At 44.4% G+C, this 18,347-nt stretch overlaps 1 protein-coding gene across 4 annotated transcripts in view; it reads right to left on the bottom strand.

The window, feature by feature from the left end:
- The window catches only part of LOC143784306 (germinal-center associated nuclear protein-like), a 176,393-nt gene that overhangs the window by 8,336 nt on the left and 149,710 nt on the right, over positions 1 to 18,347 (bottom strand). For all 4 annotated transcript variants that reach the window (XM_077272430.1, XM_077272431.1, XM_077272429.1 and 1 more), the window contains exons 20-23: positions 11,140 to 11,268; positions 10,907 to 11,054; positions 8,656 to 8,893; positions 7,614 to 7,711 (exon numbers count right to left, since the gene is read on the bottom strand). In XM_077272430.1, coding sequence (XP_077128545.1) covers positions 7,614 to 7,711; positions 8,656 to 8,893; positions 10,907 to 11,054; positions 11,140 to 11,268 — 613 coding nt within the window. The remainder of the gene's footprint in view (positions 1 to 7,613; positions 7,712 to 8,655; positions 8,894 to 10,906; positions 11,055 to 11,139; positions 11,269 to 18,347) is intronic.

Below are 18,347 nucleotides of genomic sequence, written 5' to 3'. Positions count from 1 at the left end.
ATTCTCAAGTCTGACCCCACAACTCAGTATAAGACCGAATTGACTAGCCTATTGGGGACAGCCTTTACCAATAGACTGATCTCTAAAGGTGAATATGATTTCCTGCTGCCTGTACATCCCCTGACTGCAACTTTTTACACCTTACCCAAGGTACATAAGGGGCTGGATCCACTAAAAGGCCGCCCCATAGTGTCCGGATCGGAATCGCTGACCAAAAACTGTGGGGTGTATATTGATGAGGTACTTCATCCCTTTGTACTTACTCTTCCTTCTTACATCAGGGATACATCTGACTTAATATTAAAATTGGAGGGCATCCAGGTCGGTAGCGGTTCCTTCTTAGCCTCAATTGACGTTGAGGCCTTATATAGTAACATCCCACATCATCTGGGCCTTGAAGCTGTCGGTAATTTCCTGAGATCTAGAGCAATTCACCATATGGACCATAATCAATTTGTCCTTGATCTTTTGAGATTTACACTCACCAAAAATTTTTTCATGTTTGACAGGAAGTACTTCCACCAGCTCAGGGGTACTGCGATGGGGAGTCCCTGTGCCCCATCGTATGCCAACTTGTTCCTGGGCTGGTGGGAGGAAACCTTTGTCTTCACTGATGCCTGTAAATGGTGGCATCGTCTAGTGTTAATCTGGTACAGATTTATAGACGACGTTTTTGTCATCTGGCAGGGCACCAAACAGGAATTTATTGATTTTGTCCAGGAATTAAACATTAATGATATAGGTATGAAATTTACCTTTGAAATTAATAACAAAATATTGCCGTTTCTGGACGTGCTTATTCAGAAGAGTGATGATGGGAGTTTAAAGACACAGATATACCGCAAACCCACGAGTACAAACAGTTTACTCAGGTGGGATAGTCATCATCCACGAGCATTAAAACGTGGTATACCCAAAGGTCAGTTTATGAGGCTGAGAAGGAACTGCTCCGATGTGGCTACATATGTTGAGCAGTCGGATGATATGAAGAAGAGATTCTTGGAGAAGGGATACCCGAGAGGTGTCATTGAAGCATCTTATAAGTATGCCTTCCTACAGGACAGAAGCACTCTTTTGCAAACAAAATTGAGACCGTCCACAAACAACTCCGAGTTGACAAGAATCATCGGCACTTTTGATAGCCAAAATGAGAGAGTGAGAAAAGTCCTTTCTAAATATTGGGATATTCTAACCTCGGATCCCGACTTGACGAATTGTATAGGCCCTAGGCCCTTGATTACCTACAGAAAGGGCAGGTCTCTGAGAGACAATCTAGTGCACAGTCACTTTAAGAGATCAGTTGGTAGTGGCACATGGCTTGACCGTAGGACATGTGGGTTCTTTAGATGCGGTGATTGTGTAAATTGCAAGTATATGAAGCCCGGGAAATTTATTACGAGCTCGTCCACGGGTATTAAATACTATATTCGGGATTTTACAAACTGTAAGACCAGTGGGGTAATCTACATAGCCACGTGCCACTGTCCAAAAGATTACGTAGGGAAGACGAAGAGGGAATTCAGGAGGCGCGTAGGAGAGCATATTGGGGACATCAAGCATAAACGTGATACACCAATAGCTAGGCATATGAATGATGTGCACTGTGGTAACACAAATGAAATATCCTTCAGTATCATCGAGGTATATACACCGAACTTGAGAGGTGGGGACTTTGATAGACTCCTCCTGCAGAAGGAATGCGCATGGATTTACCGTATTGGATGTATAGCCCCACGGGGTTTAAATGAATATATTTCATATGCATGCTTCCTGTAACCAGTCATACCCCTTCCCCTGTCTGGATGTATGGCTCTAGATGTAACTAAGTGGGTACCGACATTGGAAATTTGTTGCTAGTCATGCCACCAATGAAATTCCAGTTATGGAATTATGCAGTATTCATCTGCAAATATACATGATATCATATATTATGGTTCATTTAGTCATTTGATTTGATTTAAATATACACTATTTTTGTATACACATGTCTGTTAACTCTGTGACACACCAGCATTACATATGAGTGGGGACTCTAGGTGTTATTTGGCTTTTCATATATCAACTTACTAGGACGCACTAGATATTCCATTGTGATTCAGCAATTTATCTGCGTTTTTTCTATTTTGGTATTTGTTGTCTATCCACTACCAAAACAAGATAGTGCTGTATAACATTTGATTGTGCCCCTCTATTGGAATTGGTTTGCCTGGCAATAAGTACTTATTAGCAGGCAAATGTATCATGTGCTGTTTTAAACAAATGTGTAGTAGTCCTCCACCCATGCTATGATCTGATGACAGCATATGACTGTTTTTTGCTGAAGTCCCTGTGCGCAGTGTGAATTGATTAAGCAGCACTGGCTACGGTATGATGGCTGCCAGCCACCGCGCTCTATTGCACAGGAGACCTGTCACATGCGGGGTGTGTTCATCTGCACTTCCGGACATGCGCAGATCTATATGCAGGTACATGTCGGCTATTGTACTCTATGGCACGGATTTCTGACATGCGCAGTCGGGCAGTGGTTGCCGACTGCCTGATTGAGGTTAGGTGGCTGTACTTCCGGGTATGCGCAGGTGCATGCAAATCGGCTGACGCGCACGCCGGCATCCGGTCTGCTCCAGTGGCACGAGGGAGATGAGAAGGAGTGGATCTTTGTGTGTTTACCGGCCATCCTCCATAACACATGAAATAGTAAGTGTGTCTTAAATCATGCAGAGATTATTAGTAACGAGCTGTTGCTCACAGTGCTTTGGCACATTGAGTGAGGGTTCAATATGGCTTCATCAAAATGGCGGTTTTCAAGTCTAGCTCTAGCATCCAGCCATTTGAGTCCTGCCCAGCAGCACTTAACAACTTACATGTGTATATAAGCAGATCGGTTCTGATTCCATGCAGCATCTGCATATCTGGGCCTCCTGATGAGCCTTGCGGCGAAACGCGTTGAGGTGTTCAGCTCATCAACATGATAAGTATCGGCTCTTATCCTCTGTAAATGAGATATGATATGGTTTATCGGTTATGCCTCATTTTTCTGTCCATTTGACCTGTGGAGTTGAGCTCCTGCCTGCCTGCTTTGCTTTAGGGGATAATTTATATCTTTAATCATACCCATTGTTTATCCAGATGCAGGTTTAGCATATCCATAGGGTTATTCCAGGGTCAGCCATCGTTGTGTGGGGGCGCCATTTCCGCTGTACAGTAGGGTGCCAACCTCCACAGTCAGGCAGGGCAACCCTGGACAGGGTACAGAGGTAGTGAGCGGTTGTTGTTTTTTACACGAGCACAATTTTGTTTTTTGCACCTGTTTTTAGTCCGTGTCTCTCACCCTGCCACATGCGGTCCCTTTAGGGGTAAAATATAAATAAATTTCATAACTTGATATAATTTATCATCTACCCATACTAATCTTCCTGTCGGGTATCCATGACAGTGTGTATGATACACCTTCTGGCATAGGGCGCATGTTAGGAGTTGCAGGGTCAGCCGCCGTTGAGTGGGGGCGCCAATCTCGTATTTGTGTGTAGGGTGCCAACCTCCGCTGGCAGGCAGTGGCATGTAGTACCCCAGATAGGGTTCATGCTAGAGAGCACGGTTGTGTGATTTATGTGTATATCTGTTGTAGTTGTCTCATGGTTTTAGCTTGTTTAATAAAGGTATATGTTTTATCTACTCTACAAACTAAGGATATAGGTTATTTGTTGTAGTGAAATTTGGTTATTAACCTATGCTGTAGCATCAGCACTTGTTTTCTTTGAACCCTGGATGTGTAGTGCCGAGAGGGATAGTAAGTTTTCTTCCGCCAGTTTGATAATTTTGGCTGAAGAACTCATCAGTGAACGAGACCTTGTTCCCCCCTGGTGGTTTATATAGGCTACAGTCACTTTGTTGTCTGAAAGAACTCGGACATGGTGTCCCTGAATATCGGCTAGGAAAAAAAGAAGAGCATGATATACCGCCCAAAGTTCTTTTTGGTTTGAGGATGCCAATAGTATTTGATCTGACCAATTTCCCTGGGCTATTTTGTCCCCCAGGTGGGCCCCCCACCCTTTGGGGCTCGCATCGGTTGTTATTATCCGAGAGATGTTTGGTACCCAAGGGACTCCCTTTGACAGGTTTTGGTCTTTTCCCCACCAGAGAAGGGAAAGAATAACTGACGAATCTAGGGTGAGCCGGCTTTCCAATTTGTTTTTTTAGTAACAATTGCCATTCCAGGATGTGCCACTGAAGCTCTCTTGTATGAAATTGCGCAAAGGGTATCGCTGGTAGGCATGAGGACAGGGAGCCCAGAAGCGACATTGCCCTCCTTAGAGTCATTGAGGGATTGTGTAACGTTCGCGCTATCATGGACAATATGCTGTCTTTTTTGGGACCCGGGAGCCGGCATTCTTGGACCCGAGAGTCCAATGTCAGTCCTAGGAACTCTTGTATTTGACAGGGTTCCAATTTCGATTTTTTTATGTTTATAAGCCATCCCAAGTCCGTCAGGATGGTCATCACTTGGTCTCTCTTTTCTCTGCAACTTTGTGCTGAGTTGCTTGCGATAAGAAAGTCGTCCAGGTAAGGGACTATTAGTATATCTTGTTCCCTCACGTGGGCCATCATTTCCGCTATTATTTTCGTAAATATACGTGGGGCTATTGAAATCCCGAATGGAAGAGCTTTGTATTGAAAAAACCTTATTTGGCCCTTTATGGAGACTGCCATCCTGAGGAATTTTTGGGATTGATTGTGGATGGGCACATGATAGTATGCGTCGGTTAGATCTATTACGACCATGTAGCAGTTCGGGAAGAGAATCTTTATAGTGGACCTTATCGTCTCCATTTTGAATTTGTAATTTACGACGTATCTGTTTAGGTTTTTTAGATTTATGATTGTCCGAAAGGACCCGTCGGGCTTTGGAACTAAAAATAGAGGGGAGAAAAAACCCTCCCCTACCTCCTGAGGAGATATTTCCCGAATCACCGATTTTTGTAGTAGGGTCATGATTTCCTCCTCTAATGCAGTCTGTTCTGCAGCCGAAGATCTTGTTTTTGTTATCACATAGTTCCGGGGAGGGAAAGACACAAAATCTATTTTTAGGCCATACCGTATGAGATTTAGGATCCAGATGTTGTTGGAAATTTTTTCCCAGGCGGGAAGGAACGATGTTAATCTTCCTCCCACCGGAGGATAAATGTCATTTGGAGAACTTTTTGTCACGGGAGGTGTTGCCAAAGAGGTAACCCCTATCCCTTCTCCTTCCTTCTTCCCACTTATTCTGCTCTCTGGGGGGTCTACGACGAAAAAATCTGCGGCTCCGAAAAGACTGTTTAAATGGAGTCGGACCCAGATTTGGAAACCCCTTCTTCTTATCCCCCGCCTTTTGGAGGATGTCATCCAGGGTTTCTCCGAATAAAAAATTGCCCTCACATGGGATAGAACATAACTTTAATTTTGTCTGTAGATCTCCCGGCCAGCTCTTTAGCCACAAGGTTCTTCTGGCAGTGTTGGAAAGAGCAGCGGCCTTAGATGTTAGGCGTACAGAGTCCGCCGAGGAGTCTGCCAGGAACGCTGCTGCTGCTCTCATTGCAGGGAACGAATCCAGCAATTGTTTTCTGGGTAACCCGTCTTTGATCTGACTTTCCAGTTGGTCGATCCACACCATAAGGGATCTGGAGGTGCAAGTAGCTGCAACTGCAGGTCTCAGGCTACCCCCAGCTGATTCCCATGCTCCCTTGAGGAAAGTATCCGCTTTTTTATCTAGCGGGTCTTTGAGGGTACCCATGTCCTCGAATGGCAGCGCGAATTTTTTCGAGGCTTTGGCTACTGCAACATCTAGTTTTGGTGCCTTATCCCAGAAAGAGGAAGCCTCATCCTCAAAGGGATATTTTCTTTTAAGGGAGGGTACCGAGGAATTTCTTCTATCCGGTTTCTCCCATTCTTTTTTAATTAATGTCTGGACATTAGGATTTAGGGGAAAAGTTCTTCTCTTTTTTTGTCCCAGGCCTCCAAACATCACATCTTGGGCCGTTTTGTCGGGTTTGGGTTCCTCCACCCCCATAGTAGCCCTAACTGCTCTCACTAAGGAATCTACTTCCTCTAGTGGGAAGCAATGTCGGCCCGACTCTTCCTCGGACGAGGAAAGGAGGGATTTTGAATCGTCCGAGTCAGCATTTTCGGACGACGATCGGCCCGAGTGGGAATGTACTGATTCCTTCACCTTCTTCACCTCTTTTTTGGAGGATAGAAGGGCATTCTGAACCTCAGATCTGATCACATTTTTAAGTTCAGAAGCGAAGTCGGGGGTCTCCTCACATAGTAAGCGTTGGATGCATGACTTGCAAAGCTTTTTCTCCCAGGTTACTGGTAAAGCTTTGTTACAGGTGGGGCAGACCCTATTTTTCTTTTTGTCCCGGCTCTTCTTACCCTAGTAAGGGAGAAGAGGGAGCTCCATTATAAATATGTACATTCACGAAGATCACTCACCACCTGGATGTGAAGGCAGGTACCGGTTCTGGAGGGGGACTCGGGCCTGGTAAGGAAGGTCCTTGAGACGGAGTATCAGTTTTCGCAGCGGATCTGCTGCGCCGTGTGGAACGGCTGCTAGATCCACTCCTGGTGCTCTTTGCGTGGCGCTGCTGTCCAGGCTGCAGCTCCTACGTGTCGCTGTCCTCCATGGTTACAGGGAGAAAGTGCGACACCCATGTGTGCATAATCTCCCTTTTTGTAACCGGCGCCAATCCCCCGGCGTCCGCACTTCCGGTTCCTGCTCCCAGGGAGAAGATTTTACTGCGCATGCGCGCGCGATGACCCGGAAGTCCTTGCCGCATTTCCGGTGCGGCGGCCATCTTTGTACACCCGGAGCGTGCAGCGGTCGGCACAGGAGCTCCGGGTGATCAGCGCCCCTTCTTCCTATGGAGTCTGGCGGCGTTCTCCCCTCGCTCACCCTGAAGGACCCCTCGGTCCCAGCGGTGGCGGCTTCGGGAGCCGGACAAGCCGCGGCAGGAGCCTCCTCGCTGCCGGAACTCGACCGCCCGGTCCCGGTCTCGGTCCATCGGTCTTCATGTCAGGTACCGTCCGATAGAGAGGTTCCCTGTCAGGGACAGGAAACCAACTGATGCGAGGGAGAGGTACCGCCCTTTTATCTGTAGGTTTCCTGTCCCTGAAGGGCGGATCCCCTCTCTCCGTAGTGCTGTCATGGGAGACCGAGAAACAAAAGTTTCTGGTGGATTTGAACCTGCAATCACAGGTACATTTTAGCAACTGCTTAAAGAGGTTAAAAAATTTGGGCAAAGGCAACTAATATTTGAAAATAACAAAAATGAACATTTCTCACCCTCTAAAGAGCCGGTCACTCCAGGGCTGCCTCCACGTTACTGCAGCAATGACATTTTGTCAACAATGCGTGACCACTGCAGCCAATCATTAGCCTCAGTAGTTTTATGTAATCTACCAAGGCATGACCACTGAAGGCAATGATTTGGAGAAGGTCTGTGGCAGATGTAGAGACCTTCAGTAGGCCCTGGAAACCACGCTAACCCAGTGGCACCATACTATTCTGTCAATATATGTCCGATAAGCTAAAATTGAAACGTATTGAAGCAGTTCTTTAATATTACAAATCTTACTTTGTTTGTTCCATGCAGGTCAGTCACAACATCAGGTATGGAGAAAACTTTATAATCTGATATTAGTCCACATGACACCAAATCTGAAATATGAAGTTCTGAAATAAAACAAAAGACATGAAGATATATGACTGTGATAAAAAAAATGTCCTACAAGTCTCTATTTATGAACAATGAAGTAGCAAACCAGTTCCACATTACTCAGAATAAGCTGTCATGTGGGTACATTACAGTTTTTAGCTTTATGTTCGGGCTCGCTCTAATTTTCAGTTGACTCTTAGCTAGTGAGGAGAGACTAGCAGCTATGTCTCCCATATACAGCACATAAAGACATGAGAGGTCCCTGTATTCCTTTTCTTTCTGACGCACACAGACATAGTAGCAGCTGTATGGAGGACCGTATACTGCAGTATAGAGCAGCGTACAATTCTAGGTCTGGTGCAGTAATCACTTATCAATAAGCAGCAACACTGTCTGTCTGTGCCTCTCTCTTGTCAGTACTATTTTGACCAGGACAGATTTTAGCCATTTTTCAAACTGTATGATGAGTCCAGGAGAAGGAGGAGAAGTGACTCATCAGTGGAGAAAAAAAAGCATGCTTTATTTTTTTTTTTTTGCAAAGGTATTTAAGAAAAAAAAGAAAGTTGCCCAAAAATATTCGCACAATCCTGGTCCAGTGATCATGTCAACAGTCCGTTGCTGCCAGACTAAAGAATCGTGAACTTTCTACTACCTGTGAGACCCCCGGTGTTCCATCTGATTAGTAAACTGTTGTGGCGTTGTGTGTGGCAATCTAATGACGTTACAAAAGCCTGCTAATCCAAAAATGCGCCAGGAATGTCACAGGAAGAAGATTTGCAGTGCTCTGGTCTGGCGGCTACAAACTACGCATGTGGCCACTATAACAGGATCCTGCAAATTTATTTGCTCAACTCTAATTACAAAAGTTTCTTAAAATTTGTCTATACTTTTGATATATGCAAAGCTTGCTGAAAGTGAGTATTCAAACTCATCAATATGATTCATACTAGTCTAGACCCACCTTTTTCTATAACGGTGTCTGGATCTGTGTAAGTTGAAGGAACCAGAACTGCAAGAGCCGGGGAAGGCTTAAAAGGTTTAGCTTGAAGTAGCTGCTTCAGCTGCAGTAGGGCTGCGATCCGATATACATCTGCATCTGACTGCACTGGTAACAGGAGGACAATACCACTTGTTCCCAGAAACTGGTTTTGAATTTCAACTTGCTCCAATTCATTCTCAGTCAGAGGGCCATGTACCGCCTTCAGAAGAAAAACATATCAAGATATGCACGTAATAAAATGTAGAGCCATGAAAAATTACTTGGGAAACTATGGTTTAACATTTCTTAAAAAGGTTTTCTGGAAAATAAAAGAAAGCTAGTAATAAAGAATGAGATTATTAATAAATTCCTATATACTGTACACATAATTAGCAAATCACACTTGGATTGTCATTATAGTACGGTACATTAAATTGACTTGCTTAGTTACACTGACAGAAACCTGTCCTACAATATAAATAGGACAGGTGACTGACCACGTGCTACACTGCCTCACTTGTGTAGGAAGATGTGTTCGCAGAGGATATTTGGATGTAATACTGAAGATACCAGGGGTGCTGGGGTAAGAAGAGGCTGCTCACACTGCTGTCCACCCTGTCTATCTGATCTAATACTGGAGATACCTGGAGTACTGAGGTAAGAAGAGGCTGCTCACACTGCTGTACACCCAGTATATCTGAACTAATACTGGAGATACCAGGAGTACTGAGGTAAGAAGAGGCTGCTCACACTGCTGTCCACCCAGTCTATCTGATCTAGTACTGGAGATATCAGGAGTACTGAGATACGAAGAGGCTGCTCACACTGCTGTCCACTCCGTTTATCTGATCTAATACTGGAGATACCAGGTGCTGAGGTAAGAAGAAGCTGCTCACACTGCTGTCCACCCAGTCTATCTGATCTAATACTGGAGATACCTGGAGTACTGAGGCAAGAAGAGGCTGCTCACACTGCTGACCACCCTGTCTATCTGATGTAATAATGGAGATACCTGGAGTACTGAGGTAAGAAGAAGCTGCTCACACTGCTGTCCACCCGGTCTAAATGATCTAATACTGGAGATACCAGGGGTGCTGGGGTAAGAAGAGGCTGCTCACACTGCTGTCCACCCTGTCTATCTGATCTAGTACTGGAGATATCAGGAGTATGAGATACGAAGAGGCTGCTCAAACTGCTGTCCACCCGGTCTAATTGATCTAATACTGGAGATACCAGGGGTGCTGGGGTAAGAAGAGGCTGCTCACACTGCTGTCCACCCTGTCTATCTGATCTAGTACTGGAGATATCAGGAGTATGAGATACGAAGAGGCTGCTCAAACTGCTGTCCACCCGGTCTAATTGATCTAATACTGGAGATACCAGGGGTGCTGGGGTAAGAAGAGGCTGCTCACACTGCTGTCCACCCTGTCTATCTGATCTAGTACTGGAGATATCAAGAGTGCTGAGGTAAGAAGAGGCTGCTCACACTGCTGTCCACCCTGCCTATCTGATGTAATACTGGAGATACCAGGAATACTGAGGTACGAAGGGGCTGCTCACACTGGTGTCCACTCTGTTTATCTGAATCTAATACTGGAGATATCAGGAGTGCTGAGGTAAGAAGAAGCTGCTCACACTGCTGTCCTACCTATTCATCTAATCTAATACTGGAGATACCAAGAGTGCTGGGGTAAGAAGAGGCTGCTCACACTGCTGTCCATCCTGTCTATCTGATCTAATACTGGAGATCCCAGGAGGGCTGAGGTAAGAAGAGGTTGCTCACACTGTCTATTTGATCTAATACTGGAGATATCAGGGGTGCTGAAGGAAGAAGAGGCTGCTCACACTACTGTCCACCCTGTCTGTCTGATCTAATACTGGAGATATCAGGGGTGCTGAAGGAAGAGGCTGCTAACACTGCTCTCTACCACCTTTCCATCCTATAATCAGTATTAGGGCAGAATATCCAATAAGAGCACATCCGCCTACATATAAAGGGAGGGGAAGAGCTTGGCAGATATTTTAATGTACTATAATTATTACCTCATGCCCCTAAACAACAAAGGTGGCACTTGCTAATTTAGGCTGATGTTTAGGAATTTATTCATATATTTTTCTTAATATTCATGGAGAAACTCTTTAAGTAACAATTTAATTCATTGACCTAATTAATATTTTTTTTCAATTTCCTTGGCAAACGAGTAACTTTCCAATATACATCTGATGACCTCACCTTTACACAAACATTTACTCGAACTGGGCATCCTCCTTGAGACTCAAAGGAGCTGCACACTGCAAGTGTCTGAACTTTCTGCTTGTGTTCAACCTCAGGCCTGGCACCTGACCAACTAAACTTGGCCTTTAACCATTTTGACAGAGCACTGAAATACAGAGAATAAACTGTATTAATATGAGAGTTCCATCAGTTGTGTTACACAGCAAATAATAGCTATTTACGGTACTTACTTTGTAGGATCATCATGATCATTAATTTCAGGGAGGGCAAGAACAACTTTCCAAAAGATGCATTGCTTCCATGCAGGCAGGTGCTTAACAATCAGAGATGGAAGTTCCAGGGGTGTCCACGCAGCTTCACTGTATGGCAAGAACAGATGCATTCGTATATCAAAAAAAAAGTATACAATTTAATAATTTCATAAAGAAGCTGTTTCCGCTGACTACAGAATAAGCTCTCACAGGTGAAGAATATGAAGATTTTGGGTACTCACCGTAAAACTCTCTCAGAGCCTTCATTCGAGGACACAGGAAGCCATGTGTGTATGCTGCTGCCATTAAAAAAAGTTAGTTCCTCCTCAGTAGCATACACCTACCAACCGGAGCCAAACCTATAAATTAGTGTGAAAGCAATAGGAGAACAAAATGGCCAACTTCAAAATGGCCGCCATGGTCACCACCCATCTTGAAAAGTTTTCCCCCTCTCATATACTAATGTGCCACAAACAGCAAGTTGATATCCCCAACCATTCCCATTTTATTTAGGTGTATCCGTATACATGGCCTACCAAGGTGTGTCCATTTAAGTGGCCTACCCTGTATATATAATTAAAGAAAATTTGGCAGCACTTACAAAAAAAAAAAAAAACGGGTGCAATAAACCTGTAAAAGTGATGTTCAAACCTCCAAAGTAGAAAATCAGAAAAAAACAACAAAACAGGCAGCACTCCAAAAATCAAAATGAAAAACTGTGGCTTTACTGATCCATTAGTAGCATTTTTTTTTTTTTTACAAACACCCCCTCCCCCCTATCTTCCTGGGACTTAGGGGGGAGGATACCTGTCCTGAAGGCCCCAGCAATCATCTTCATAGCACGATGGGAAGACGATCATAAGGTGTCCCGAACACTGTTGGGCGGCTGGAGGGTACCTGGTACCGGAGGCTGTCTCACGGGTAGCTGGGAGGTACTGGTACCGTCTTCCAGCCCTGCAGTCTGGCTCTGGGGGGAGCGTGAGCAGGGGGATGGAGGCAAGGACCAGTCCTCCTGTCCCTCTGTGGAGATGCCCTGAACACTCTTGATATGTTACGTGGATAGGGTCCAGCCGGATGGACCAGGGAGACAACCGCAGTGACACAATCCCACACTGTGCTCTCAGACTTTAGGGGGGAGATCAGAGTGACACAATTCCACTCTGTCGCCCGTAGTAGCCTAGAGGGCGGCTTCACAAGCTGTATCCGAAAGAAAAAGGGAAATCATTAACCTAAGGTAGAAACGGGGCTGAGTGCAGCGCCGTGTCTGTCACCTACTGACACTAGGCTGAGACTGATCGGCTCCGGTCGGTGGGTGTATCCTGCTGAGGAGGAGATAACATTTTTCATTGCCTAGTGTCAGACTCCTAGTGGCAGCACACACCCATGGTTTCCTGTGTCCAACAATGAAGCGAGAGAGAAAATACTATTAATTACCTCACTTGTTCTCTGCATTTTTCACCAACAATGCTTAGAAATGCTGTATAGGGAGGAACACGTTGTGACCTCTCTACAGGAGCCATTACCTACAAGGTAACCGTTTCCAATGGCCAAAATATACCCTTTACACCCATTCTAGACAATTTTTGTAGTCAGCTATTTACAAAAAAAACTTTAATTTTATTAGTGACTTTAAAACCGTTATAAGAAATGTAATTAAAGGCGCAGTGCACACTATCCAGAGTTGTAGCACGGAGACATTTAGCATCTGCTTAACTCAAAACTTTGCTCCCCTGACATGTTTGGCCGGATCTAACAATCTCAAGGCGCTAGGGGCAGAGACACTGATTGCTACAGCTAGGATTGTATTACTTCATTCCCAACATCACCGAGAGGCAAGCAGATCGCTGTCCCACCATATACCTTTGTTTTTGACAAGCTTCCTCTAAGCCAACTTGTGGGTCGCACTGTCACCAGCTATGTCAGAGCCCTGACTTGCCTTCTCTCCATGAGACTTGATTGCACTTACAGGACTAATGGGATCTCATTTCATGCTGGCACGGTATTTTGCATCATACAGATTATATCATGCAGGATTATATTATATCAAGACAAAAAGTCCCACCTCAGTGAGTTAAGACAAGCCCCCTGGAAGAAGCTGGGCGAAACACGCGCGTCGGGGCGCAAGGTTTTCTATATCCCACCAGCGGCACTAACTGGATCCCTACGAAAACCTGGTAAATTATACCCCTTAACTCTTTAGATACTTTTGTGATTATTAACCTATGTTATCTCTGATGGATTGTATCCTTATAAATATTATATTAGGATGAGACACTGATATACACTATATAACGGATTTTCTTTGAAATATTTATTATGGTGGCCTCATATCCTAATCTCCATAGAAAAAATATTTAATAAATTAGAACTGATAGCATCTGTTCAACTATTTAGTATTTTATGATAAATCTCATTTTGTGACATAGAAATCTGAATAATAGATTAACAGCGCCATCTAGCGTCTGTTATAAGTATTACATTCTATATCTGCACTTTATAAGCACAAGGCACTTTCCTTGCTTCATTTAATCGTGAAATGGATTTCAGATGGATTAGTGATGAAAATTGACATATCTGTATAGATGCTATTTAAATTAGGGGATGGATAGTATCTAGATTAACCTCGGTTTTTCCAGTACCTATTTTCTGAATTTTAAAAATATTACTGTTTTTGTATGAATTAATAACAAAATTTGTTTTCATAAGATAATTTTCTGTGTTGTCACTTCTATTGTATGTTTTATTTTGTCCCCAATAGATGATATCTTAAGGGGTTTATAAAAAAAAAATAAAAAGTAGCTTAAGGATTATATTATGTACTATGAGTAGTGTTGAGCATTCCGATACCCGATATTTGCAGTATCGGCCGATATTCGCTGTATCGGAATTCCGATACCGAATTCCGATACCGGAATCAGAAGTTCCTATAGTGCAATTATGCACTATAATGCAGTGTGGGCGGTGCGTGGGCGGAGAATGCGTGTCTTTGTGCGAGCGGGGTCTGTGCGTGCCTGCCGGCGGTCTGTGTGGGCCTGCCGGGGGTCTATGCGGCCTCTTGGGGGTCTGTGCGACCTGCCGGAGGTTCTGTGCGGCCTGCCGGAGGGTTTGTGCGGACTGCCTGGGGGGTCTGTGCGGCCTGCCGGGGGGGGGGGGGGGGGTCTGTGCGCCCTGCCTGGGGGGTCTGTGCGCCCTGCCGGGGGGGGGGGGGGTCTGTGTCTGTGCAGGCATCGTCCGATGAGACTACAAGTCCCATCGGACGATGCCTGCTACAATGGCAGTGATTGACACATTAGCCAATGATGGTACAGTAGTAGTCCCATCATCCGGCTTATGTGTTGAGCTACATACATGCTACATACATGCTACATACATGCTACATACATGCTACATACATGCTACATACATACAGTTGTGACCAAAAGTATTGACACCCCTGCAATTCTGTCAGATAATACTCAGTTTCTCTTCCTGAAAATGACTGCAAACACAAATTCTTTGTTATTATCTTCATTTAATTTGTCTTAAATGAAAAACACAAAAAGAATGGTCCTAAAGCCAAATTGGATATAATTCCACACCAAACATAAAAATGGGGGTGGACAAAAGTATTGGCACTGTTCGAAAAATCATGTGATGCTTCTCTAATTTGTGTAATTAACAGCACCTGTAACTTACCTGTGGCACCTAACAGGTGTTGGCAATAACTAAATCACACTTGCAGCCAGTTGACAAGGATTAAAGCTGACTCAACCTCTGTCCTGTGTCCTTGTGTGTACCACATTGAGCATGGAGAAAAGAAAGTAGACCAAAGAACTGTCTGAGGACTTGAGAAACCAAATTGCGAGGAAGCATTAGCAATCTCAAGGGTACCAGACCATCTCCAAAGACCTGAATGTTCCTGTGTCTACCGTGCGCAGTGTCATCAAGAAGTTTAAAGCCCATGGCACTGTGGCTAACCTCCCTAGATGTGGATGGAAAAGAACAATTGACAAGAGATTTCAATGCAAGTTTGTGCGGATGTTGGATAAAGAACCTCGACTAACATCCAAACAAGTTCAAGCTGCCCTGCAGTCCGAGGGTACAACAGTGTCAACCCGTACTATCCGTCGGTGTCTGAATGAAAAGGGACTGTATGGTAGGAGACCCAGGAAGACCCCACTTCTTACCCGAGACATAAAAAAGCCAGGCTGGAGTTTGCCAAAACTTACCTGAAAAAGCCTAAAATGTTTTGGAAGAATGTTCTCTGGTCAGATGAGACAAAAGTAGAGCTTTTTGGGCAAAGGCATCAACATAGAGTTTACAGGAGAAAAAAGAGGCATTCAAAGAAAAGAACACGGTCCCTACAGTTAAACATGGCGGAGGTTCCCTGATGTTTTGGGGTTGCTTTGCTGCCTCTGGCACTGGACTGCTTGACCGTGTGCATGGCATTATGAAGTCTGAAGACTACCAACAAATTTTGCAGCATAATGTAGGGCCCAGTGTGAGAAAGCTGTGTCTCCCTCAGAGGTCATGGGTCTTCCAGCAGGACAATGACCCAAAACACACCAAAAAGCACTAGAAAATGGTTTAAGAGAAAGCACTGGAGACTTCTAAGGTGGCCAGCAATGAGTCCAGACCTGACTCCCATAGAACACCTGTGGAGAGATCTGAAAATGGCAGTTTGGAGAAGGCACCCTTCAAATATCAGGGACCTGGAGCAGTTTGCCAAAGAAGAATGGTCTAAAATTCCAGCAGAGCATTGTAAGAAACTCATTGATGGTTACCGGAAGCGGTTGGTCGCAGTTATTTTGGCTAAAGGTTGTGCAACCAAGTATTAGGCTGAGGGTGCCAATACTTTTGTCTGGCCCATTTTTGGAGTTTTGTGTGAAATGATCAATGTTTTGCCTTTTGCTTCATTCTCTTTTGTGTTTTTTCATTTAAGACAAATTAAATGAAGATAATAATGTTGAGGAGAGCCATAAGATCAAATACTTAATTAACCTCAACACATAAGGTAATTGAGAGAAGCAACCTATAACATGTATTGTTTAACCTTACATAAGTTTTCCTCAGACAAAGTGAGACACTGAAGATGGCCGCCATCTCCTGTAGCAGAGCCGTGTGCTCTGGTATACAAGATAAACAATGAAGACACTAAAGATGGCCGCCATTTCCTGTATCTGCATGCCGTGTGCTCTGGTATCCAAGATGACGCCCACCCTGATGACCTCATGGATCCACCCACAGCGACGCCCACCCTGATGACCTCACGGACCAACCCACCCTGATGACCTCATGGATCCGCCCATGGACTTGCTCATGCCCAACCCACTAACCAATGGAATACATCCGATCACTCCCATTTTACAGCTAACCGAGCCCCCTTACAGGAGATATACAACATTGTGTTTTCACTAATAAAATCCCTTCTTGGAGCTGAGCCACACATTGATCAAGGAGAGTTACAGCTGACTGTGTCTGGTGTATTTCTTTAGTGCACATGATCAATATCCATTAGGCCAGGAGTAGGCAACTAGAGAATTGAACATTATATTAATTGTTCAACCCTAATATTTGGCCGCCCAACGTGGGGCCAGCAGAGGAAGAGCCCTGAACCGTGAGGACCGGCGAGTGGAACGGCTGGATGCACTGAGTACCCCGAACCTGGAGACTGATCACCTCCTTAACAGAACACGGTAAGTCTGCTGATTTTTATAATCTGTAGTCTTTACCTGTGTCCTTCGGGGTATCCTGTGCAGATTGCCTGACCGTGTCCGGTTTTCTTGGTATCTGTAAGACGGCAGAAGGGTCTCTCCGCTGCTGGTCATTTAATTGCAAGAACCGTCACATGTTTTTAGTTGCCTGCTGCCTGTTACATGTTGTGAAGAGGGGAGATGACTAGTAGTTAAGAGAAGCAAGGTTTTTTTTTCACTTACAGAGGGATAGGCAAGTGATGAAACAGGAAAAACAGGTTTTTACAGAAGGAGATGACTGGTAGTTAGGAAAAGCATTGTGTTTGGAACAGGAATAGCAGGTTTCTAGGAAAGAAGAAGCAAGTGTTTACAGAAAGAAAAGCATGTGGTAGGACGGGAAAAACAAGTTTGTTTTTAGAGAAGGAAAGCAAGCAAGTAGAAAAAAAATAATTTTTGTCTGTGGTATACGGTTGTCGCCTGTGATAAGATTTTCAGTTCTGTACAAGAGAGACTAGGACCTGGAGTAATTGACTCGGCCTAGGGGGGCCCGGTAAATCTTGGAGCAAATTGGCTCAGTTCAGGCATAATAAATTGTGTAGCGGCTCATTGAAACTTGGAGCAAATTGGCTCAGTTTGAGCCAATTAAATTTATAGTTTTTCTTTTTTTGCCCCGTGACATCGAGTAATTGACTCTGCACGGGGACCGGTAAGTTAGGGAGCAATTTGACAAAGTAGGGAATAATTGGTTTGTAAAGTATGGAGCACGGAAGTCAGACAGGGACCACGTGACAAGAAGCAATAGGAACTGAGTACTGCAGACTCAGTTCCCTTTAGAATCTCAGGTTTGAGTCATCTCCCCCGTCTTATTGTTTGTTTGGTGTTTGTTATCTTGATCGATAGATATATATATATACTGTATATCTATAGAAAGATGGAGAAAGTAATGCAGTTCTGCCGTATTGGCACCAAGCCAAATTCAGATGGCAAGTTAGACTCATGCACACTAGTGGAAATTGTGTGGAATGCCAGAAGGGGGGATGGTTACAGCCCCTGGAGTGGAAGATTGTCTTAGAAAAAAAAAAAAAAAAAAAAGAAAGAAAAGGTATCCTAGAAGATAATGGATTGTGGTCTATTGCTAGGGCAGGAGAAAGAGTCTCTGAAAGTCTGTATAGAGAAAATTGGGTAGAGGAGAAAAGGAATAGAAAGAATAGAGTTTTGAGTGGTGTATTACAAAAATATATCCTGTGAGCGGCCACCACCGTATAATGGTGGCCCAGAGCCATGTGCTAAATGTAATGGCGGCCATTTTGTTAATGGCAAATGTGTTAAATGTAATAGCAGCCAAAATGGTGGCCCAGAGCCATGTGCTAAATATAATTCTGACGGCGGCCATTTTGTTGGTGGTAAATATAATTCTGACGGCGGCCATTTTGTTGGTGGTAAATATAATTCTGACGGCGGCCATTTTGTTGGTGGTAAATATAATTCTGACGGCGGCCATTTTGTTGGTGGTAA

The sequence above is a fragment of the Ranitomeya variabilis genome, chromosome 7 (genome assembly GCF_051348905.1).
Source record: "Ranitomeya variabilis isolate aRanVar5 chromosome 7, aRanVar5.hap1, whole genome shotgun sequence".
NCBI lineage: Eukaryota > Metazoa > Chordata > Amphibia > Anura > Dendrobatidae > Ranitomeya > Ranitomeya variabilis.
Note: the sequence above shows the minus strand (reverse complement) of the source record. Positions and strands in the feature narration are given on the sequence as shown.